Genomic DNA, 25,671 nt, shown 5'->3' with positions numbered 1-25,671 from the left:
TTGCACACAATTAATAATCTTGTATCATCAATAAAATTCACAATAGAATATGAAGAAAAAAATTGTATACCATTTTTGGACATCTTAGTTATTAGAAAGAATGCCAATTTTTGTTTCTAAGTATATAGGAAACCCACAAATAACTTGTCATATATTCATTTTTATTCAACCATGCTAAATAAATCAAGATGTCAACATTTTCCAGTATGTATCTCAGAGCTCTGAAAAACAAGCAGTGTTATACATAACAACACTTTAAAATTCAAAATATAAAGACTATATGTTAATGCAACGATGTTTACCAGCATGAAAATTTAAAACAGTATGTAGTATAGCATATTTGTAAGTAGTTCACAAATGTTTGCTAATCTTACCTGTCATTTGACTTACAAAATACACAGAAAATGAAGCAACATACCCTTTTTGGTGAGAACTTGTGTTAGAGATAAAGTTCCCATTACAGCCTGCATAGTTGTATAGTAAGGCCAGGATTGCCTTGTGTACTCACTAACATCAGGATGACTTAAATCCTATAAAATGAAATATAAGGCATCATAAGTAGGTATTCAGATTCCATAATACAAATGAAAAATAATTTGTTTACTTCAGCAGACCTGAACAAATTTTCATCTATTACAAAATACTGTATCTGATAACATTCATAAACAAAGAGATAAGATGATGTTGATGGCCTCTCTAGCATCAGTAAATGTCTTACCATGCTCTTCCATTATCTTACCGAGAGCACAAGAATTACTGAAAATCCCAAGATTGGAAAAAGGTAAAGAATCTGTGAGGACTATATGGAGCATGGAAGAGATAAGGGATAAAAGACATTTAAACAGGTCAATGAACAGAAAATCCTATCACAAGGATCCTCAGAAGATGATAACAGGAGCTAAAAAGTACAAATGTACAAATGTGTACTATATATACCAGCATATAAGACAACTCCCTATTTTTCATATAAAGATAATCATTGGAATTATCATACCAAAAATGTGTAAAATCAGTATCTTCAAGATTTTAAAATGTCTAGCAAGCTGACCATTACGAACAGTGGCGGATTGGCCAGGTTTCCAGCTTGCCCGATGAAAAGTGGGTCACTTACACACAAGACCCTTGAAAATTTCCTTTCTGATTTAGTACACTTATTGGTAGAAAAATAAACGTTCCAATAATTTGTCTTCTGTGTTTCGACTTGAGCTTTTTCAAATATTTCATGTACTGTGTTTGTCATGCAAACTCTATTATAGTACTGTGGCTGAGGGTTGGAGTGGGGTCCCCCCCCTTGTGTCGCCTGGCAACTACAATTTCTAGACACAGCCCACCCGTGATTACGAAAAAATACTTTTGTAATCCCTTAGGAAAAATATATGGTAAACATCACGGCAAATGCTGAAAGACTGTGACGTCACTATCAGCGGAGTAATACCCACTGGAAGTAGATCCCCTTGAATGTATTCTTTTAAAATGGGAAAGAATCCCAGTACTATTAAGGTTATCTGGGGAACAATCAATATCACAAAACCTCTAAGTTTGATTATAAAATAATACCAAGAAAATATTGGCCTTTAGTAAACAACAAGGCTCGTAAGTCAAGCACAAATGGGAGCTACGAATAATGAGCAGACTGCAAAATGTTTTGGAAGCAAAAGCACCGCATGAAACTGGCAACACACATGAACTTCATTTCATTTACTATGTTTATAAATAAAGTAACTGCAATTTTTAAACCCAGCTTTCATAATTTACGAAAGAAATGTATCTCTGAATTAAGTTTCATTTGGCAACTAAAGACAGTGATGATATCGTTAAAATGGGATCAGCTGAATATTTTAAGGTAAACAAAACCGCTGAATATTTTAAGGTAAACAAAACCAGAGTGGAAATGGAAGATTGCTCTGTTCATATTATTATACAATAATATTACATACAATATGATTAGATACAGTAAAACAAGTTTTATTAAAATTATCACTATTCTCAATAAACAACTATTTATTCGACTTTTGCTAATGGATATCTGTCCATCCTCCAATAAGAAATTCCGGGTTTTAGAATAACAGATGAAGCGATTGTAAACCTGTACCGACATGAACAACTTGTTCAAAAAAACAGCTGATCGCCAACGTCATTTGCCATAACTATGAACCGTTTATAGAGTTGCATTAAAGTTGTGACGTTGTTAAACTCTGCTGATTCTTAATAATGGCTTCCAAAAGTAAAAACAAAACACCGTCAAACCCCTGTATTTGTGTTCTCAAGATTCAGGGACTCATTCACAGATTTTTTTTCTGCTGAGTCTATCTATAAATTATTTGCAAAAATTTTGGCAATTCGCTGACTTTTCCATTAAATATTCACTAATTAGTGTATTTTTATATTATTTTCATGACTAAATAAATTTTTATGATACAAAAAAGATTTGCCAATTTTCAAATATTAATATTGATTAATATTGTATCAAGTTTAATAAGATTAAATCTCTCTGTTTTGGCTGGAAGGGTTAGAAGTATGTATGTACATACAGGCACTCCCCAGGTTACGACAGGGGTTCCATTCTTGAGACGCGTTGTAAGCCAAAAATCATCGTAAGCCGGAACATCATCAAAAATCCTAAGAAAACCTTACTTTTAATGCTTTGGGTGCATTCAAAACTATGTAAACTGGATTTTTATTGTTTTTTTCATCAAAAAACCTTCAAATAGTGATTATTTTGCATTTTTGGTGTCATATTTCTTCTGCCAGATCAGCGTTGTAGGCGCCGTAACCCTGGAAATAATTTGTGATGAATATAATTGAAAAGCGCCTTAACCTCGGCACATCGTAAGCCGAACCCGTCGTAACCCGGGGGCTGCCTGTGCAGTGGACCCCCCATCGTGGGGGATGCATTCCAGACACCCCCGAGAATAGTTAGAATCCACAAATACAGTAGTTGGAACCCCCTTCTAAAAATGCTTATAACTGCCTATATTCAACAAGTAAACACCAAAGTATCCCTAAATATACCATCCTACATCAAATATACATTAAAATATCATCCTATCAGTGTTAATATTAATCTTTGAAATATTATTGATAGTATTTCAAAGTAAACCTTACATTTTATGGTTAAAAAAGGGATTTTGACGTAAGGAAAAATCTATTTCTGGGCGATTGGCTCGTGTCGCCAGCGAAATATCCTTTAATCTATTATTTCTAGGGTAAATGTACTAACACATACCAGAGAATAAATAAATAAAGAAAAAGGTCAGTACAACTGACTCGCTCACCCTCCAAGAGGGTGTCGGTATGAACACTATGGCGAGTGAGACCACTACCACGAGCCGAATGCCAATAGAAATCTCCCACTACAAAATCCCCACAAGAGGAGAGCCGACCCACAGAGTGGGCAGCAACTACTACTACTCCATCCCATGCTGCCGACTGCTGCGCCTCTGGTGGCCATCCTGAAGTTAGCAGACAATCTTGAGCGATGGGATGGGTAGGGTGGGATTTCGCTGGCGACACGAGCCAATCGCCCAGAAATAGATTTTTCCTTACGTCAAAATCCCTTTTCTGGGCTCAGCTCGTGTCGCTGCGCGAAATCGTACCAGAGAAATAGCACAAGATTGTAAATAAAATTCAACAAAACAAAAAAAAAGAGGTCTCAAATAAAAGATAAAATAAAATAAAAGAATATAATTGCTAATAAAGATACATATACACAATGATACAAAAATAGAAATATTGTTTAAATTAAACTTAATGCTAATAATATTTCTTAACTTAAGGTAATTTACATATATACAGGGCTTACATGGCATATATGTTCCGAAATAGTATCTGTGTATTGATATGTATCAAGAACTCTAGAGCAATTAAGACAATAAGTTGAACAGAACAAACTTCAATAAAACAATATATAAAGGAATGTATATAACTTAATATACAAAACCCGTAACCATTACAATTAAGATGTATCCCCTAGCATAAAAATAAGGGGATCACATCCAAGAGATCAATATATACAATCGATTGTGAGTGTCCCTAGCAAAAAAATAAGGGACACTCACCATATCATCATAAAAGCAGCTAAGACACAAGGTAACCGTAGATGAACAAGGCAGGAATAGACGAACTGTTGGGTGAGACAGGTAGAAAGGAGGACTGGATCTTCTACTAAAGATTAGGCAGAGTCGGGGGAAACTATGTTACCCGCCGCCACTGCTGAAAATTTCAGAGCTTCCAAGGACTTTAAGTAATGACGTTTAAATACTGTCGGCGATTTCCATCCAGTATATTTTTTCAACTCATCGAAGTTCATATGTTGGAAATAGTTAATTGAGGTGGCTACGTACTGCCCTGACATCATGTGCTTTTGGAAAAGAGTCAGGATTGGCTTGTTTAATAAAGTACAAGATTTGCTGCCTGATGCCTTTAATAGATAAAGTACCACCTTTTCTCTCATAAAGAGAGGACCCGATGAGGATGAGGAGGTCCTAGACAGAAAGGCTCGTAAGGTCGATACTGGGCAAAGAGATATATCCTGTGGAAGGGGTAGTACCTTCCATGGTTCCCACCTCATCAAAGGATCTTCATTCTTAGCTATAAAAAACTACGTTCCGGAGAGATAGCACTTCCCCTGTGGGAAGGAACTGAATATGATCCGGATCTCTGGATAATGCCGACAGTTCTGAAATTCTAGCTCCCGAGGCCAAGCTTAATAAAAATAGAGTTTTTCTTAAGAGCATTATAAAAGAACATGTGTCATTATCAGTTTCTGAAGCCAGCTTTAGAACATCATTTAAGAACCCATGATACTGACGTAGGCCTTACAGAAGGTCTAAGTCTAGCACACGCCTTCGGGAATAGACGAGAAGTAGGAGTTCTGTCAAGTCTATGTTGAAACCAAATTGAAAAATCTTTTTCAAGGCTGACTTGTTTGTCGTAATGGTGCTAGCTGCTAAGCCTTTTTCAAATAAAGATCTGAAAAAGGATATAGCTGAATTGATTGTCATGATTCCTCTCAGGAAGGTTGCTAACTTTTTGACAGCAGCATCATACTGTCTCAAAGTTGAATCCCTTTTATCGGATTCCAAGAAGAGAATATTTTGAGGGTCAATATTCGCATCCCTTTTCGCTGCAAACTTCATGAATCCATAAAGTTAGGGTTTTGAGAATTCCTGAGGAAGCGAACACAGTCTTCGTTTGTACTGACTGGGAGAGCTTGGGACTGGGAATCCGAAGAGGGCGAAGACCCAGTTCCAGAATTAGAGGGTACCAATTGCTCTTCGGCCAGTCTGGGGCTACTAGAGCCACTTGACCCTTGAATGTCCTGAGTTTGTTCAAGTACCTTCATGAGAAGATTCACTGGAGGAAAGACATAAATCTTCTCCCAGTTGTTCCAGTCTAGGGCCAGGGCGTCCGTGGCATAGGCCAGAGGGTCCAGGTTGGGGGCCACATAACATGGGAGTTTGTGGTTCGCTTGGGATGCGAAGAGATCCACTTGTAGGCCTGGAACTCTCTGAAGAATCCATTGGAACGAACTGTTGTCCAGTGACCATTCCGACTCTAGAGGTACTGATCGGGATAGAGCATCTGCTATGACGTTTCTCACTCCAGCTATATGGGTGGAGGAGAGGTGCCAACTGAACTTGTCCGCCAGGGAGAAGATGGCTACCATGACATGATTTAGATGGCGCGATTTGGAGCCTCCCCTGTTTATACAATGTACTAACACTGCGCTGTCCAAGACTAGCTTTATGTGGGAGTACTTTGGCGGACGTAACCTTTTTAGGGTCAAGAACACTGCCATTGCTTCCAGTACGTTTATATGGAACTGACGGAACTGAAGTGACCAAGTTCCCTGAACTTTCTTGAACTGGGAATATCCTCCCCAACCGCTTAATGAAGCGTCTGTGTGGATGGTGATCCCCGGAGGAGGAAACTGAAGGGGTACTGAAACCGATAAGTTCTTGACTTTTGCCCACGGGCGAAGTCGATTCCGTAGAATCTGAGGGACTGAGGATAATTTGTCCCTGGACCTGACATTTGCTCGTGAGCGCCAGATTCTGGTTAGGTCTTTCAGTTTGGCTTTCATCAAGATGTTTGTCACTGATGCAAACTGGAGTGAACCCAGGATCCTTTCCTGAGTTCTTCTCGACGCCAGTTTGTGACTCAGAAATTGCTTGACTGACTTCGCTATTTCTTTCCTCTTGGTTGATGGAATCGACAGAGTATGGGAGGATAGATTCCATTGAATGCCCAGCCACTGAAAGTTTGACTCTGGAGTGAGTCTTGACTTGGTCCTGTTTATCTTGAAACCTAGATATTCCAGGAACTGAATCACTTTCAGTGTTGCTTTGTGGCATTCCTCGACTGTTGGAGCCCAGATTAACCAATCGTCGAGATACGCTACTACCATAACCCCTTGCGACCTTAGTTGTTGAACCACCACTTCCGCCAACTTCGTGAACACCTGGGTGCTACGTTGAGCCCGAAAGGAACTACCTTGAAGGAGAATGTCTGGTCTCCTATTTTGAAGCCCAGATACGGACGGAAGTGTCTTGCAATAGGGATATGATAGTAAGCGTCTGTAAGATCGATAGAGGTGGTGACGGCCCCACAGGGGAAGTAAGGTCCGTACCTGCGAGATCGTGAGCATCTTGAACTTGTCGCAGCGAATGGCTAAGTTTAAGCGGGACAAGTCTAAGATTACCCTTCTTTTTGTGAGCCTTTCTTTGGCACGCTGAATAAGCGTCCTTGAAATTTTAACCTGTTGACTCTCGCTATAGCTCCTTTCTGAAGGAGGTCCTCCGCATACTCCGTCAATTCTTTGGATGGAAGTTGGCGGAAAGGTCTGGATGGGGGAGGGTCCGCTATCCAGCTCCAACCCAGGCCTTTTGACACAATGCTCTGCGCCCACTTGCTGAAGTTCCACCGGTGGCGGAAGTGAAACAGTCTCCCTCCTACCTGAAAATCCTCATTGGTTTTGGTAGCCTCCTCGGCCTCCCCTGAAATGCTTTCCCCTATTGAAGGGCCCTCCCGATCCTCTCCCACGAAAGGATCGCTTACCTCTGCCTCCCTTACCCGAGCGGTCATACTTCTGGGAAGCCTGACCCTCGAAGACTTGGTTGTAGGCTGGAGAGAGAGCGTAAGAGGTGGAGGGTTGAGGCTGGGGGGAAATAACATAGATTGGCTGCGACTGAGCCTTGGAGGTAGAAGGTTGGGCTGCTTGCACCAACGGAACAGCTGGAACCTGCTGAGTAAAGCGTGGCTGTTTCTTCTGGTAGGGCTGGAAACGTCTGGGTTTCCTTTGAGCCTTACCCCTGACCACTTGATCTTGGCGTCTCTTGGCCGTAAGACCCCAACGATCTTTAAGGCTTTGGTTTAATCTCGTAGCCTCTGCCTGGACCTCCTTCACCATCGCCTCTGGGAAGAGGTCTGCTCCCCAGATGTTAGATGTAAGCAACTTATTCGGCTCATGCCGAATTGTTGCTTCTTGGAGGACATGTTTCCTACAATTCGTCCTAGCCGTGGCGAACTCAAACATATCAGACTGCACCGTTTGAGTCAGAGACTTGGTGAGAAGCTTAAAGAGTGGCTCAGAACCATAGGAGATGGTAGCCACCTCGGTCATGGCCATGGTATTAATAGACCTGGCTAACCTCGATTTAGCATCAAATTCCGCCTGAATAAGGCTATCCGGAAGCCTAGGTAGCTTCTCACCAAACTGCTCCATAGCACAGTCTGGTTTGAGTTTGCCCGCTGAAAAGGTGTTGGGCAAATCTTCCCACAACTCACCGGCTGAGGGAAGTAAAGGAGACGTAGGGTCCGCTTCTTTCAGCTGAGGCATCGAATCCCCCTTCTGGGCTGCTGGAATGGTGGTTGTAGCGATCTTTGTCAAGAAAGGGAGCGGGGTATTCTCTTCCATTGTAAAGATCGTAAAAGGACTCTTAAATGGTTGAATCTTTGTATTGGAACAATCCATGTCCTCTAGACACCTGAGCCATTCTCTCTGAGCCTGGTCTCGTGAATAGAGGACTGTCTCTTTCGGTACCTTATCGTCCCGAGTCATGGCCGAGGCGGTGAGCCTGGCGTAGCCGATGAACGGAGGCTGAAGGCCTTCCGGGTAGAACTCGAAGTCTTCAATCCTCCGAGTTCCACATTCCGGGATAGAGATAAGCCCGTCTTGGAAGGGGGCGTATGACGCTACTCTCCAAGGATTGTTCATTGAGAACGGAGGTAGAGAGTCATACGGGGGTAATTGGGCTCCCCCTGTGCTGAAAGGTGGGGGAGAAGCTAGTGGAGCTTGGCTCAGTCCGGCTATAATGTTGTCCTGAGAGTTGATCCTATCAGACAACCGGGAGAACATTTGTTCCATACTGGATTTCAGAGAACCAACCAGATCGCCCACTTGTTGCAACAGACCAGCGTTGGAATCCAAAGCCGGAGCTGCTGCGGAGGTGGAAGGGTGGCTCTGAACCGGAACCAAGGGTAGTGGAACTGTCGACTCCGCTGGAGTGTGTGATCTCTCCCTGGAGGATCTACTCCTAGAGGATTTAGAGCCGGACCCAGAAGCTTTAGACCTCTCTGCTCCGGGATTTCTAGCCGGAGACTTACGAGAAGAAGATGACGCCGACGCCGTCTTTTTAGACGACGACGACGTCTTAGTCAAGGTTTTTACAGCTTGACCTTTGACCTTGGGTCTAACGGAAGCGTCAGGAGAAGTATATAATTCTGTACCTGTAAAGCCTTGGAAGGATGGAGAGGTTGCAGGGGTAGAAGATCCAGTGGCACCCAAGGGCATCCCTTGGGCGTCCAACGTACCTACCTCGACCAACAGGTCGTCTACACCTACCATAGGTTCAATATTAATGTCCAATGTCGCGACTTCCGAGGAGATGTCCTGGCCTTGATCCGTCAACGAGGCAGCAAGCTGTTGCTGAATGAAAGCGATAGTCGGGGCCGCCTCTGCTGGGTCGACGTAGCCTGTTGACTTGCCTCCGGGGAAGATCAGTACCGCCAACTTCTTTTCAAGAATGTAGGGCATACCCTTGGCGGCGTTCTTCCCAAAACCGCCGACCCAGGCCCGCAGGGTTGCCAGTGCGGTATCCCTCACAGCCGGAGCCTGGAAGAGAGGGTATTGATTAGATTTTAAGATTAAACTTAAAACTAAACTTAAAGTAAAGGCTTAACTTAAAATTATAGGGGCTGCAAAACCCCATGAATTTTTATCTTAAGTTTGGAAGATTGAATTTAGAAAACTTAAGAATTATAACAAGAATGGGGACTGGCTAACGGAGTTGGAATACTTACCCCGTCTAAAAGCTGGCTCACCAGATCATAACAAATGGTGCACGTCTCGTGATACCAGACCTGGATGTCCCCGTGCGGAGTCGCGCATGGAGCATGGGACCGGCAAACTTCATGTCCACATGGGTCTTGAAGTGTGGCGGCGCATCCCGGATGCTCACAGTTGGTGGTCTGTAAGTGAAAAGACACATGAGTATCTTAAAGGCTATCACTTACAGGCTAAAGGACAGAAGAACTCCGTTGCATGCCGGAGCTCGGAAAAAATTTGGGCATAACCCCTCCCTTAACGCCTGAATAGGCTATAACCCCGGAGAGATCCGGTGAGACAGGTAAGGGAGGGGGGAGGTTTAAGGTAGCTTAAGATAAACTTACTAGTTTAACATAACATTAAACCTTAAATAAAATACGAACGTACCGGACTAAGTCCAGTGCGTGGCGGAGTGTCGTGACTCAGCGAGACGGAGTGGTTAGTAGAGACCAACTGTATATCCCGGTCCACCTTGCTGGGTGGACTAGCACCTTTCCGCTGGATGCCGGGGCTCCGGTGGCAAAGGAGCCCCAGTAAGGTGGGAAAGGGCGAGAGGACAAACAGACTCGGGCTAGCAACGGAGCGACGGAGTAGCGACGGAGGGGGGAAAGGCCAGTCCCCCCCACCTTTACCATCCGGCCGGACCGATAAGCTGGAGAGGTCGAGTCCAGTCTGGGTCTGTCCCGTCCCTCTACTCCCTCCGCCTGGGGGGAGAGGGAGGCAGGCTCGGGTATGCGGAGCGAGCATGGGTAGACCAACCCACCCCCCCGACTCTATGGAAGAGCGGGAGGGGGGAAGATGACTGGACAGGCGTCTGGCTGCTCCGTGATCACGTAGTGACCACGGGGCGGTAACAACAAAACAATGAAACAATAAGGCCTAGAAAACACAACCGGCTGATCAGAGAGATGCTATCGGGAAGCAACCGAACTGAGGAGCGGTAGCATATGGGCCCTATGGGCCCTAACCTAGGCTAAATGGAGCCAGACGCCTACACTAACCAAACATAATATAATATAATATAATATAAAATGAATAAAACATGAAAGGAAGAAAACAAAATAGTAGGAGAAAAAATCCAGGAGTGTACGACTAACCCGAAGGAAAGTCTACCACTCAAAGCTAGCCGGGGCCGATACTAAGAGCCGTGGCTAGGGTCTGGATAGAAGGAGCCTACATAAGGTAAAAGACATGCATGCATGACAAAAACCGTGTAGACTGTACCCTAAAACAAAACGGATGATTAAAATAGAGCGTACTAAAGTAAGGGAATGTTCTGGGTATGGGAGACCAAGAACGAACCCGCCACGAGGCAGAACCATGCTGCCATGCTTCCGACCAGAGTTCGTATTTATACCTAAAAAACGGCAAATACGGGCTCAGGGCCGGAAAAAACCAATTAGCAATAAACACTGAGTACTTAACTTAGCTGCTGCGATGGCTGCACGCTTCATGATAAATAAATCCAAAGAAAAGGGCACAAATAACACAGAGTAAAAAAGGGCACGTGTATACCGTGTGCGCTAACTGAAAAGGATGGCCACCAGAGGCGCAGCAGTCGGCAGCATGGGATGGAGTAGTAGTAGTTGCTGCCCACTCTGTGGGTCGGCTCTCCTCTTGTGGGGATTTTGTAGTGGGAGATTTCTATTGGCATTCGGCTCGTGGTAGTGGTCTCACTCGCCATAGTGTTCATACCGACACCCTCTTGGAGGGTGAGCGAGTCAGTTGTACTGACCTTTTTCTTTATTTATTTATTCTCTGGTATGTGTTAGTACATTTACCCTAGAAATAATAGATTAAAGGATATTTCGCGCAGCGACACGAGCTGAGCCCAGAAATATATGTACGTACTGTATGAATTAGTTACGTGAAAATAATCCAGTCCACCCATAAGTATTCTGCTATACACATCTTCTTTCATAAAGTTACTATTCAAGCCATCCAGTTTTCTTTTTACAAGGAAACAATTATATGTAAAATAACTAGAGAAAGAGAGAAAGAACAAAAATACATATGAATACTAAAAAAAAATGTATACACTAGTATGTACAACATATGTGAACATTAAAAAAATGTATACACTATAGTCGAACCAAAATCAAATTAATACAAAGGTGTCAGATTAATACAATGGTGTCAAATTTACAAAATTCATGGTATGTAAATTGATATGTAAATTATACTGGACTAGGATTTTGACAGAACTTCAACATGGAATTGTCCCAGAAGTTATTATTTTTCAACTAAAAGGTCATTCAATTCATTTATATTACCAGAATACTAAATAAAAAAAACTTACACTCGTGGTAAATGTGGCATGGATTTTGAGCAGCTTTGTCGAATGCACTGTATGGTCAAGAAGTCTTCTAATCCATTCAACGACCTTGCCCCAACAGCACGATTAAGTGCCCAGGTGAAGGAAATTGTCAACAAAATTTTAGTGAAAGAAACCATATATCGGTTGCTTCAAGAAACTAAAGATGAAAACAATCCTGTTTTTCATGAACCAGTAAATCAACATTCAAAAACTGTGACAGCGATGGATGATTTTCGTAAGGCACCTGGGTCACAGCCAGGATTTGATCTTAATCTTTAGCCTCAGGATGTATGAGTCAGTGCCAGGTAGAAGGATCGCCCCAGATAAATTTGAACAAATGTTCTCCGACGTAAAATTTAGCAGAGCCATATTAATCTATTTTAGCTCCGCCCTACCATTTGATTTTGGTTCGACTATAGTACAACATACATAAATAGGGTACTCACCAGTGATGAATGTTGATTAAAGATGATGAAGAATTAGCTGTGCAGTCCGATAAATGATGATGATAATACATTGCACAGCTAAGCAGAGGAGTTATATCTCCTCTGTTTTGGGAGGCCCACTTCAGGCAATTTGGGAGGCACTGCTTCAGGGGTTTGGGGAGGCTTTGGAGAGTTCTTCTTCATACGTGTGATAAACATGGTGATTGGCAGCTGCTGTCGTTGCTTCTTCATGGTGGTGAGGGCTTGATTATAGGGCTCCAATGCTGTATCAAGGATGTTTGAAAACTTTAAGGAGCATTCCACGTAAGGATTCCATGTTTCAACAAACTCCTGAGCATTCTCCTAATTTGGGACAGGCGTTCCAAAAGTCAGGCCCTCCTGCTCCTGCTCTTCTCCAGAATCTGGAGTGTCTTCTTCCTCGCTGGCAGACTTTGTCAGGACTTCCAAATCCTGGTCTGTCAGGGGGTCAGAGTGGGCATCAATGAGGGTGCTGACTTCATCCTCGATGATACTGTCAAACCCTTCACCACAAAGAATTCTCGGCAACTGGACTGCCTTATTAATGGTTGAATGCTGGATTTCCTAAGGAGAGAAGCCCATAAAATTATGCATACAATCTGGCCACAACTTACTCCAGCATGCATTTAGATTTTCCTTCTTCATTTCCTTCAGCAACCAGTCAATGACTGACAGACACGAGGCAATGATGAATTTACACCAATACAATTTCAGCATAAATTCACTGTCACGGTCCACTGCATCGACAAGGTACTGGCGGGTACCTTGTCGAGAGTTCCCAGTGTAGGGTGCCTTGAAGGCCCAGATCGCATCCTGGTCGATAGGCTGGAGGAGAGAGGTGGTGTTGGGAGGGAGGAACTCAAGCTGGACCCCCTTGTAATAAAGATCGAGAGGGTGGCCACCAGCATTGTCCAAAATTAGCAACATCTTGAACTCCATGTCCAAGTTGCCCTGGATTTGCCTAACTTGAGGAATGAAACTCTGGTGGAAACGGTACTCCGTATGGACTTTGGTGATCCAGACCTTGGGATTATGCATCCAAAAGACGGACAGCAATGTCTTGTTCTAATTGCTGAGTGCCCTGGGGTTTGCAGCCTTGTAAATGAGGCCTGGTTTCAGCACAAAGCCAGGTGTATTCCCACACATAAGGAGGGTAACCCAATCCTTCTGTGCCATGAATCCAGAGGCTTTGGCTTTGTCCTTCATAAGGTATCTCCGGGACGGCATCTTCTTCCAAAACAGGCCAGTCTTGTCCATACTCCATACTGAACACCTGCTCTGGTCGGTATCCTTTCTTCTGGATTATTTTCTTGAAGGCCCTGGGATATTTTGCGGCTGCCTCTGTCAGCTGATGCTGCTTCCCCTTGTAGGAAAAAGACTTTAGGCAGAACCACTTCTGGAATGGTGAAACCATCCTTTGCTCACCTGGAAACCTTGGGGAGACTTTGTGGCTCTTCCTTTTCATCTTCTTTTCAGGTGCAGGTTCATCAAAGCCCAAGAATGCTAATTCCCCTTCTTCATCACCTTCCTATGCCTCTGGATCGCCGCCTTCCTGTTCCTCTACGTTGCTGCCTTCTGTAGCAGTTGATAGCTGGTAGAGGTGTTGTGCTATCTCGTGTATGATGTTGGAGTCAAGGGGCACGTTCTTCTTACAGCAGTCCTTGATCCAGTGCATGAGTGCAGATTCCATCCGTACAACTGCCTTATCTCGCACTGTCGACACTGTTTTAGCTGTACCAAAGTCAGTCATGCTTACACTTTTTCTGATTTTACTTTCTTTTTTTTTAATGTAGCTCACTGTGCTCTCATTCACATTAAAATGGTGCCAAACGTGGCAAAAATTTTGCTCCCCTTCAACATATCAAGAACTTTCACCTCATCAAGCTTCATCACAGCCTTCTTTCTTTTAGGCTCTTTGCCAGAAGCCTTAAAAGGAGCAGGGCGCGTTTTAGGATCCATTTTCGGCACGATTCACACAGATATTTGCTGATATGTAGAACACAGCTTCACAATTACGTCCACGTATATCAGTAACTCTATGCAGTGAGGCTGATCAAGGAGAGAAGTGTGATACCCACAATTCCATCTTCACGAAATGGGACTCGGGTTTCAACCAGTTAACACCAAGTGTACAGTCAATGAGCTACCAGGGAAAATGAATGCTGCTCCTGGATTGGCTGCTTTGCAGACGACAGGAAATAGCATGTCAAGAATCATTTCGTCTGGGTACTGCTCTAAGAGGGCATCACAGCATCAAAAGATTTGTTTATCTGCAGGAAGTTGGCTTTGGTTAAGCATCTTTTCAGAAAAACAAATTATATTATTGAAATTTTGCTGTGTTTACATTAAAACTTTTTACAGAACTGTAATATTTGAAAATTAATTAAACTTTTTTATCAAAAAAATGTATTTAGTCACAAAAATAAACTATGTGCCACAGACTGAAACATACGTACATACCTTGCTATTCACGCTGCCTTACGTATTTTAGATATGCTATGCGTACTTACAGTATCATCCTAAAACACTTTATGTACGTACGTATAATATTTAGAAATCTTAAAACAAAACATTTCATAAAATGTACAGTATGCACAGAATATCAAAGCACAATTTATGCCCAATTGACCCAACATAGTTCAATGATCTATATTTTGTGTTTTTTTGCATATGTGGTATGTATATACTACAGACTAAGAATAAAATGTCCTCTAAACGTTCTGCTTCTCCTAAGGGTTGAGGCAAAAGGCCTTAGCGTCAAAGGCTCTTCCAGTTAATGACAGATGACAAGAAAATAGACATGATTGTTATGTTAAGAGATGGCGAAAGTCATGGAGAAGTAGCAGGCTATTACTACATGACTGAAAGTGCAGTCACCTGCATTGAGAACGAGTATGAACAGGGTAAAATATTCGGGAAGGTCATGCCTGGAGAAGAACTCGTCATCCTCTTTACTACTGTCCCACCAATAGACCAGGACTTTGTGGTCTGTCTAATTTGATCAGGGAAGTCAGGCAGATACAGACAATAGTCAAGGCATGGGGTAAGAATGAAGAAAGGGCCACAAATTTTATCAATACTGTTAGTGAACTTGAGAAAACCTATCACAACACCTTTGTGAGAATGTGAAAGTACCTCCATATGATACAGCCTCCTGAAATCCCTGACAAGGCACCTCCTGAAAAGGCGAAGAGGCACCCTCAGAGGAGATGTAACTCCTCTACTTTGCTGTGCAGTCTACCTTCATCGTCATTCATCAGACTGCACAACTAATATCATCATCAACTATAATCAACATTCATTACCAGTAAGTACCCATATGATTTAATATTATTATTATATAATAGTTAATGTCACATATTATACAGTAAATATTATGAAAATACAAAATATTGCTGTACGAAAAAATTCACATCCGCGATACCTTCCACAGAAAATCCTGCGAATGAGCAAATCCTCCAGCGAATAATTTTTAGACAGGTTCCACAGAAAAATCCACAAATCTCGAGAACACGAATAGGGTGGTTGACTGTATTTTTAAATTAAAGATGAATTTGAAATTATATTAATAATATAATTTCAAAGATTAATACAGTAACAGGATAATAATTTATGGAATATTTAATGTAGGATGTTATTTAAGGTATACATTTGGTATTTGAACTTTCAAGATAGGCAGTTTAAGCATTTTTAGAGGGGGTTCTAAGTATTCGCAGATTTTAACTATTTGCGGGGGTCTGGTACGCATCCCCCGTGAATACAAGTGGTCCACTATACATTTTCACTCATTCTTCATGAAGTGGAGATCTGAGGAAAGACTCCCAGTAGATTGAAGCTGCAGGTTATAGCCGAGGCTGAATAAAATGAATAACGGAGCAGGCGAAATCACACTTAATGCTTATACAATCAAGTACTGAGCACATTTTTTACCCAACTTTGTTAATTTACAGGAAAAAGTATCTCTTAATTACATCTCTTCTAGCAGCTAATGGCAATAAAGATATTGTTAAATCAGCTAAGATTTTGAGAATGTAAACAATATCAAATGAATAAGTTTAACTTTTCCAAATGATAATTTTCTCCAGAAAATATTTAGATTTATAGAGCTTCTCGGTTTTTATAATTATGGATAGATCGTACACCTGTAACGTAACAAAGTGAGAGCAAGCTGATTCTAACGTCTAATTACGGTAATTATCCATGGTAATTACTGTAATTACAGTTGTTTTGTTTACAGTATCAATAGTTGTGTCACTAGTGATCCACATAATTACCTACAGTTTTTGCATCGACACTTCAAGGGTTAGTCTATCATTAAAAATCTTGGCAGGATTTAAGATTTGCTATTTATACTCGCCGTATAAGACGACCCCCACTTTTAGGGGAGATTTTTTTTTAAAGGTTAAAAAGGTCGCCTAATAAGCCGGCATATAAGATATATAAGAAGAAACTTTAGGCACAAATCCCATGAGCACTACTTAGTAAAAAGTATATACTAAATGTAAAATGTATGTATAATAAAAAGAAAATAAAAGCATAACTTTCACTTAATACTCGTATGTCTTTTCTGTCCTGTCAAATTAATAATAATAATAATAATAATAATAATAATAATAATAATAATAATAATAATAATTTTTGCTAGTTGAATGAGAAAAAACTGAACGAATTACAAAATATGACTGCCTTACTATGTATTTACTCCACAGGTAATTCCACTTCTTCCTTGCTTGGTTAGGTGTAATGATTCCAGTCAGGCCCAATTCTTCAATGATGTTACTGAAAAAAGTTCAACAATTAAAATACTAAAAATTACAGTACTGATAAATATTTTTAATAAGCTTGCATATTCCAAAGCTTTATAAATACGTAAATAAAGGAACTTCTCTTCCTTCACCTATACAGCCTTCTAAGGTGAATGAAATACATAATTGTCTATTATGTTAGAGAAAAACAAGGCCTTCCTAGTCATTTCAAATCTGCTGAACAAAGTTATTTTGACTAGTTATATTGATGGCTATTATTGGGAAATTTTAAGGCAATGTCTACATATAACCTAACACTGTCTCACTTTATATGAAAAACATATACTATTTGCTAACCAAAACTTACGCAAAGACAGCTTTCACTTGCTTCAAATTGTCAGGAACTCTAGCACCTCTCAACTGAATAAACCTTGTTGTGACTTCTTTAGTCCCTGTGACAATAAAAATAATGATATTGTTATGATACAATAAAGTTTCATACATACTTACCTGGCAGATATATACGATTGAAGACCCACCCAGCCTCCCCGCAGGAGACAGGTGGAAGAGAGAATCTGATTAGAAAACGGGAATGGTTCCTAGTCCTGCCACCCAGCGGCAGGCCGGTAGATCACCTGACCTACCTGTAGCGTGTGCCGCGAAATTCGAATTTCTGTCGGGGACGACGAGCTATGTATATATCTGCCAGGTAAGTATGTATGAAACTTTATTGTATCATAACAATATCATTTTCATACATTCAACTTACCTGTCAGATATATACATAGCTGATTGACACCCATTGGTGGAGGGCAAGAGACAGCTAACTCCTGACTAGACAGGTAAACAACATGTGTTGTAGGTATTTATAGACCTTGGTTCCTCTGTGTTTCTAGACGAAGGGTCGACTTCCTAGCTATTGCATAGGAGTCTGCTTCGTCTCAAGAGCCTTAGCAAGATAGTGATCTGTGGCCAAGAGTTCTTGTGGGTCTACCGATGGGGTCTTATCCACTTACTCGGTCGAGCCTAATTGGCATTTGTCAATGGGTGCTAATCCGCTTATATGACAACATGCCTATGCCTATTGGCATAACTAAGGAGCGCAACACCGATCCCGATCACCTGTTCCTAACATGAGGGTTCGCGCTAAAATTGAAAAAGAGTTATCCCCCAAACTCCTTTCAAACCTCAAAAAAAAATCACTAAGTTAAAATAAATTCAACTCATTATTAAAGGATCAGTGTCGGCTCCTTATCCCAGCAACGTATCCGCTGATACGTATAAACCAAGAGAGAAGGATCTCCCGTAGGTTAACTTGAAGTCCTTCGTGTAATGAGCAATCAACACATAGTTGCATCTCTCATATGTTAAAGCTAATATGTCTTCCTGACATATTGTTACAAAAAGAACAAGAATTTGCAAAAGCTCGCACTTCATGAGCTTTTAAATTCTCAGCTGTTTGAAGGTATCATCAAGTCACTTATGAAGTGCTTTAGAGATCACCATTGCTTCAAAGAAGACTAGGACTTTCTTTGAACTGGATCTCATCTGGATGAAGCCTAGCGCCTGGCTTGCGCCTGGCTGGCGCCTCGCGCCTGCTGGCGCGAGGAGTATCCTGTTTGGAATACTCCTGGCGCCTGACAGTCGTAACACTCCTCGAATACTCCTGCCGTCTGGAAGGCGCATCTCGCTCCAAATACTCCTGGCGCCTGTTAGGAGTATTAAGCTCAGAATACTCCTGGCGCTTGGTAGGCACATCGCGCTTCGAATACTCCTGGCGCCTGGTAGGAGTAAAAAGTCTAGAATACTCCTGGCGCCTGGGAGGAGTATCGAGGTCAGAGTACTCAAGGCGCCTGGCAGGAGTATCTCTTCCAAATACTCCTGACCTATGGAAGGCGCATCTAGTTCTGAATACTCCTGTGGCTTGGTAGGAGTATCGCTCATGGAATGCGCCTTTCGAATGGCAAGTATATTGCGCTTAGCGGGCGCTATACTCCTATCAGGAGTTCTCTCTTCTCCAGTTGGCTCTTGTTGCTTGGATGAAGATCTGGGCCTAGAACGATCTACAGTAAAGTCAGGCTCTTTGCGCCTACTTGGCGCCTGGCTCCTAGTTGGCGCCAGACGCTTGGCAGGAGTTACTTCCTTTCCCACGTCTCGCCTGCCTAACGCACCGCTCCCCCCAGAGATGGCCGCTTGTGCGACAACTCCCCTGTAGGGTTCGTCGCGCCCGACAGGAGATCGGTATTTGGATCTCTTAATCGGAAGCCTGTCATCCTTTTTACGAGTAGGCTCTTTAGAAAGTACTCCTACCAAAGACGCTAATTGCTCCTGCACATTCATCAAAATTTAGTCAGCTACATCCAGTAGACGATAGGAGATCTAAAAGTCCGAGAGACAAGTCTTCCTCCGAGGAGGATCCTTATTGAATACTTCCGTTGCTAACGAGTTCTCCTCCTAAATGTTGTTGAGTTTTCTCGTTGCAGAAGCTTCCCTATCCTTGCCCGAAGGAAGGGAAGGAGCCTGGAAGCTTAAAGAGATTCTGAGCTGAAATTGGTAGGACTCCTGATTTCTAGCTCTTGAATGTATCTTTCTGACCCTTTTGGGAAGTAGTTTGAGCCCTCATCGCGTTCCAAAGACTCTGTCAGTAAACGTTTAAACCTTGTCTTCTTCTGTAGATGACAATGTCAATACATTACCCGGACAACGAAACCTCTATCTGAAAGCGTTGATCCAGGAATAAAAGGCTTTAGTTCTTTTGCCAAACATACTATGCTGGCCAGAACCCATTGCCGAGTCTTCATAGAATTTGATTCCAGATTCTAAAGCCCAAAATTTCACTTGTCCTTTTGATCGTTTAGGACCAAGAGAAACATTTGATTAGGAGCAGTTCCATCTTGTCGGAACACGGAATCTGAGGCCCAAATTAGGATCCCATTCTAAGTATAAGATCTCTTACTCTTATCGTATAGAGGTATTGTATAAGATCCCGAAGATCTTAATTCTCTACTATCTCTAATATTCTTTGTCGAGACAGAGTATATCTTTTTACTGTGTTCATTGATAGCATAAAATACCAAGGTGATTCTTCCCTCTGAAAGGGAAGAAAACCATTATGTGGTTCACAGAGGTATCGGAAGAGGACAGTTTCCCCTTTCCATCTAGCACGATCTGCAGCAACTCTATGTCTTTAACATATTTAAAGGAATTATCAAGCTTCCCTTGAAAAATCCTCTCATTCATATTTACTTGTGGTTAGACTGCACGCAGACAGACTCAGAGTGGATAGGTTTTTCAGGTCCAATATTTATAATAGATTCCGATAAAATCTCTATTCTCTTAGAAAAACCTTCCGACACATGCTGAAAGAAGAACGTGACCTCTGTGAATCCAACCTTTTTATTGCCAAAATGATGCATTCATCTTCTTCCTTTGACGCCCATTTATTTTAATATCTGTTAAGAATATATATAACTAGGGGAAAAAAAAAAAAGACTAAACTTTATTCCCCTATTTAAATTAAAGATGGCGTATCTTGCTACCTCTCTTGTTTCGAGGAAACGGAAGCAATCTATAAGAAGCTCGTTCATCTTCTGCCTTGCGAAGAGATCTGTGAATACTTTCCGCAGGGTCTGACAACTCTTTCCAATAAATGTTAAACATACGTTAACAGTTATTATCGTCGATCAAAAAGGTTCTCACGGACGTGCAAAATCCCGCATCGAACCTGGTAAGGATCTTTACGTTCCGTGTCTGTTTCCAAATAGGTTAAATCGTGCTCTGCCGAATTAAAATCATTTATAATACCGTCACATTGTGGTAAACAGCATTCATCTAGGAAACTCTTGTAAGGATAGTAGGAACTCTGTAATTAACCACGGTGTGTGCATAAGGCTTAACCGTACCGTTATCTTAAGGTGAATTTTCTACTACATTCTTTCCTCGCCGAGGCAGAGAGAGATCCTTAGCAAAACGAATACGATGTTATTCATGTTTGCCTAAAAATCCCCTCAATTCGTGGATAAGTCCCTGATTGTAGGGGGAATATACGGTGAAGCATTCGATCCCTAGGAGAGAGAGATGTAAGCAACTGTTCACGACCGAGAACCGGATGGTACTGGATTTGGCTCACAATTAGCCGTCTCGTTCACTGCCTGGCTGCATTCATTCCGAGTTGCCAGTTACTCCCTTCAATGAATGGATATAATAAAATTATTCTCGAGTCTAAGAAAGCTCTCAATAATGCACATTTAAGCCAAATAACCTTTGTTAAATACCGAAGCTGAGTAGGTATTGTCGTAACAAACCTTTTAAGCGAAGTCCTTACTAGGAAAATCCTGTAAGGATATAGATAATTCCGTAGCGAACCAGAAAGGCAACAATGGTATGCGTATATGACTTGTCATTCAGTAGTCGTATACAGCAAGCCTTCTACGACATTCTTTCCTTTCTGACATGCCGAGAAAGAATGGAAATCTTACTCTCTTCGTTCTTTTCGTCAATAATCCCGAATGAGTATTAGTCGAAAGAGATCGCAAATGACAACCGAGGATCGAAGAGAATCTCTCCAGCTTTTATTATCTTGGAGATAAGTCCGTATTTTACGCCTTTCTTATCTGGAAGAGCCTCTAATCAATGAATGAGAGCTCGTACGAATCTTGTTCAACTTCCAAACGATTGCCCCTATTTCTGTAAATGGTTGGTTGCATTATTTTTTAGAAGGAGGATGATTTTAATATCCTCTTACTAATACTGAACTAATTCTCACAATTCTGCTCTATCTTCCATTCCTCAAGTTGGGAGAAGATTGAGCAACCGGAGGAGAGCGCTTCCTTTCGAAAGGTGAAGGGCTTTAGCAGTACCGACTCTAACCTGACAAGGGCTACGGCAGCCTGTGCTACATCTTGAGTCCCTGCCTGGAAAAAGCCGAACTTGCTCTTGCCTTTATTGCATTAAGACGATCCTGACAAGGGCGACGGCCGCCTGTGCGACAACTCCCGTCCCTATCAGGAGAAGCCTCGAATGTCTTTCACCTTTCGCCTGGAGGACTCTTGGCGGTTGTCAGGCTCTTCTTGTAGGAGAAAGTGCCTGGCGCTAAGCAAGAGTATCTTGCCTAGAATACTCCTGGCGCCTGGGAGGAGTATCGCGATCGGAATATCCTCCCTCGGGAATACTCCTCGTCCTCGGAATACTCCTGGCGCCTGGTAGGAGTATCGCGCTCCGAATACTCCTGGCGCCTGGGAGGAGTATCGTGCTCGGAATACTCCTGGCGCCTGGCAGAAGTATCGCTTTCCTAGGAGGAGTATCGTGATCGGAATACTCCTGGCGCCTGGTAGGAGTATCACGTTCCGAATACTCCTAGCGCCTGGGAGGAGTATCGTGCTCGTCGGAATACTCCTGGTGCCTGGCAGGAGTATGGCGTTCCGAATACTCCTGGATCCTAGCAGACGTATCGCGCTTGGAAAGTTTTCTTGTTGGAAAGTCCGAGCATCTGAAAGGCGATCCTCGCCTGGAAGTTCGGTACGTCTGGAAGGTTGATTTGAATCTGGAATCTTCCGCCTTCTGGAAGGTTCCGCTTGTGCGGAAGGTTCTGTGTGCAGAAGGTTCCGATCTCTTGTACATTTGTTCTTGCTTAGAATTCGACAATACTTCCATTTTCGACATAGCCCTCCCTTTCTTCTGAATGAGAAGGACTTCCATTTCCGATGAAGATCCTGGTTCATAGTGCTTCAGGCGCTTTGCACCTATATTCAGGCCCTTCAGGTGCTTTGCGCCTCGTTTCAGGTGCTTTGCGCCTTGTTTCAGACGCTTTAGGCGCATTGAGCCTCGTTACCGGAGCTTCATGCCCAAGGAGCTAGAAGCTTAAAAGTTATATATATATGTGTAATCACTAAACGAGATCCATATAATTCATTCGATCAACAAATATTCTTTAATATCTAATTCGTTCTTCTCAGAATATATATATTTTCATATACATGTACCGATGAGGAATTTATTGAAATAACTATTTCAAACCCCCATGGGATAGAGCCCCCCGCCCGTCCAACTGTACGGGGGGACGAACCCGGATAGGGCAATGCCTCTACCGCAACTGTTATCGAATGATGTCTTCCTTTCTCCGTCTCTTCTGAGGTTCCGATAGCCAGACGAGATTATCTTGCATCTTCATTTAATCTACGCCGTTGAATGTTTTTTCTCCTTATTCGTCAAGACGATAACAATAAGGGGAACACATTGAATTAGGATGCCTTTCCAATGGCTATCCCTGGCAGTCTGGGACGTCCTACAGAACCTGCCGAGGGGACGCCTGATCGGTGGGGATTCTCTGTAACCTCCGTAAGGCTTTCGACATTCCTTCTCCTCTGGGCCTGTGAGCTTGGAAGAGGTCTAGGCCTGGGAGCGAGACAAGAGCCGATCAGACGCACCCTCTATTGCAATGGGGAACACTATAATCACTTCTTACCTTATAATAGCTCGTATCTTGAGCTACATTCCTTTATCTTCAAATTGCAAATGAATTTGTAGTTTCTGTGAAGTAAGAAGGTGATGAGGAAACTACACTACTAGTACTGTTAATATTCTAACTGCTCGTCAGAACGAGAGCTATTGAAGCTTCTAAAAAAAAACATATCTAGTTCTATGTTTTTCTGACTTCCTCAAATAGGAAGTTACCTTATTTTCCTCAATCAAATTCTAACATTTATTACACTTTATCAATGAATAAATATTTATATTTCCCTTTCTTGCAAACTATGTAATTGTCTACCGAAAACTTCGGTAGTTACACATCCTCTATTCTTCGAAAACTTCGAAGTTAATTCATTAAAAGTTATTAAAAAGTTATTAAAAGCGTATGCCGAACCACCGATCCAGTACTTCCCTGTAAAAGTTGGCCCAGAAGATCGATGACGATGAAACACGAAAATCAAATCAGGAGGGAAAGTAAACATATGTTTACATTCCCAGCGACAGAGAGAATCTGATTAGAAAACGGGAATGGTTCCTAGTCCTGCCACCCAGCGGCAGGCCGGTAGATCACCTGACCTACCTGTAGCGTGTGCCGCGAAATTCGAATTTCTGTCGGGGACGACGGAGTCGATAGCTATGTATATATCTGACAGGTAAGTTGAATGTATGAAAATTTATTTTATCAGAAAAAATTTTCTATTAACACAATGTAACATCAGAATGTATGAGTGGAACAAGTTAACAACAATTTAAAAACACAATTTAGCTGTATACACCAGTGCCAGATAAGCATTACTCTGATTAAAAAATAACTCAAAACCAAATTAAAATTTGACAAACAACTTAATAATGAATTGGCAAAATACTTACAAATATGTTCAAAGTTAGATCTTGCTGCCTGTGCACCATGCACTGAATTCTCTGGGATTTGTTGAAGGGCAACACGCATGTCATCATAAAATGGCCAAGCATGAGGTGCAGGACTCTTGCCATCTGGTCCAGTTGTGCATGTCAGTTCCTAAAGTTAGATGTAAGTAACCGTCATGATATACAAACAGGTAATCTAGGAAAGAAAACTAAAACTAACACTCCACTAACTTCTGAATAGTACAAACTGCTACTTTATAAGGAGGAAAATTTAATTTTCAAGCTGCTGTATGACATTCTACTTAAAACACATGTGTGCATATTGGTTTAATACTTTACTGTACATATATAGTTTAATGATCCACATCTATTAATAAACCTGATTCTGAAGCGACGGCATTTTACAAGCTTACACACTACTTTTTTAATGTGCTATAATTAAATGAATTCTGTAGTATTAGGTTATAATAAAGTCTTTCCCCTTATGCAAGCCTAGCTGTAAATGTCAAATCAAGTAATTAAAGGAAGGGCCATCCTGTAAAATAACTAGGCATTAAATTGTTAAATATTCAAGATTTGGCAGATTGATTGTGACTACATATTTCACTACCAAAGAGGCATTACAAGAGCCAAACCAAAATGTAGCAAATCATGAAAACATGAACATTAACAACAAAACCTTTAACTAATCAGGTCTTCATAGAAAATAAGGGGGGAGGAGAACTTACAATTAGCTGCTAAGTTGTTCACTTATACCATACCATATTTGGCTTAGACTTACTTTATATTTTGCTACAAGATAGTTCCACTTCTTCCGAAGTTGGTTGGGATTTAAAATATGTTCCAGACCAAGTTCTTCCATAATTTCCCTGCAAAAAGAAATATTACAACAATGGCAGTTATTTTCATATGAAATTTCTGGGCCTACCGTGTCGCTCCGTGAAATGGTACCTTTAGCACTCATTTCTAGGTATAAATATTGCTAAATATACCAGAGAAAAAAGCTATATGGTAATGCCAGAATATTCTGGCTCGCTCACCTTTATTTAAGGTGTCGGTATGGTATCTGGGCGAGTGTAACCACTACCAGAGGTCCCCTGCCATTTAGTCTTCTTCCTTTCTCAATATCCCTCGTCTACAGAGGAGCCGTTCTAGGCCCCCGCTACCCACTACTGCTACGGCTAGCGCTTTGTTTACCATTCCTTTCGTTAGCACTCTCCACGTTGCACGTGTTTTTGCTTTCTGTGTTTCCATTTGGAATTACTTTCATCCTTATCACCATGGACGTGGTTTGCAGGACCCACGCTGGTTGTGCCGTCAAGGACGGGGAGTTGTTGGTTTGGCACCACAAGGGATGTGAGGTCTGCTACGGCCTCGTGAATGAACTCACCTCCGAGACGGTATGTACCATTCTTGATAATGATACAATGAGTGTCAAATGAACTATATCGTTTTGATTCATACTGGACTAAGGATAATATT

The 25,671-nt window shown here is 41.9% G+C and overlaps 1 protein-coding gene across 1 annotated transcript in view; it reads right to left on the bottom strand.

Annotated features, from left to right (window-relative positions):
• Positions 1 to 25,671, bottom strand: part of LOC135216179 (uncharacterized) — a 69,281-nt gene that overhangs the window by 8,524 nt on the left and 35,086 nt on the right. The window contains exons 12-16 of the mRNA XM_064251312.1: positions 24,971 to 25,058; positions 24,193 to 24,340; positions 17,222 to 17,306; positions 16,801 to 16,888; positions 419 to 530 (exon numbers count right to left, since the gene is read on the bottom strand). Coding sequence (XP_064107382.1) covers positions 419 to 530; positions 16,801 to 16,888; positions 17,222 to 17,306; positions 24,193 to 24,340; positions 24,971 to 25,058 — 521 coding nt within the window. The remainder of the gene's footprint in view (positions 1 to 418; positions 531 to 16,800; positions 16,889 to 17,221; positions 17,307 to 24,192; positions 24,341 to 24,970; positions 25,059 to 25,671) is intronic.

This window comes from Macrobrachium nipponense, chromosome 6 (genome assembly GCF_015104395.2).
Source record: "Macrobrachium nipponense isolate FS-2020 chromosome 6, ASM1510439v2, whole genome shotgun sequence".
Taxonomy (NCBI): domain Eukaryota; kingdom Metazoa; phylum Arthropoda; class Malacostraca; order Decapoda; family Palaemonidae; genus Macrobrachium; species Macrobrachium nipponense.
This window is presented reverse-complemented; position numbering and strand designations above follow the sequence as displayed.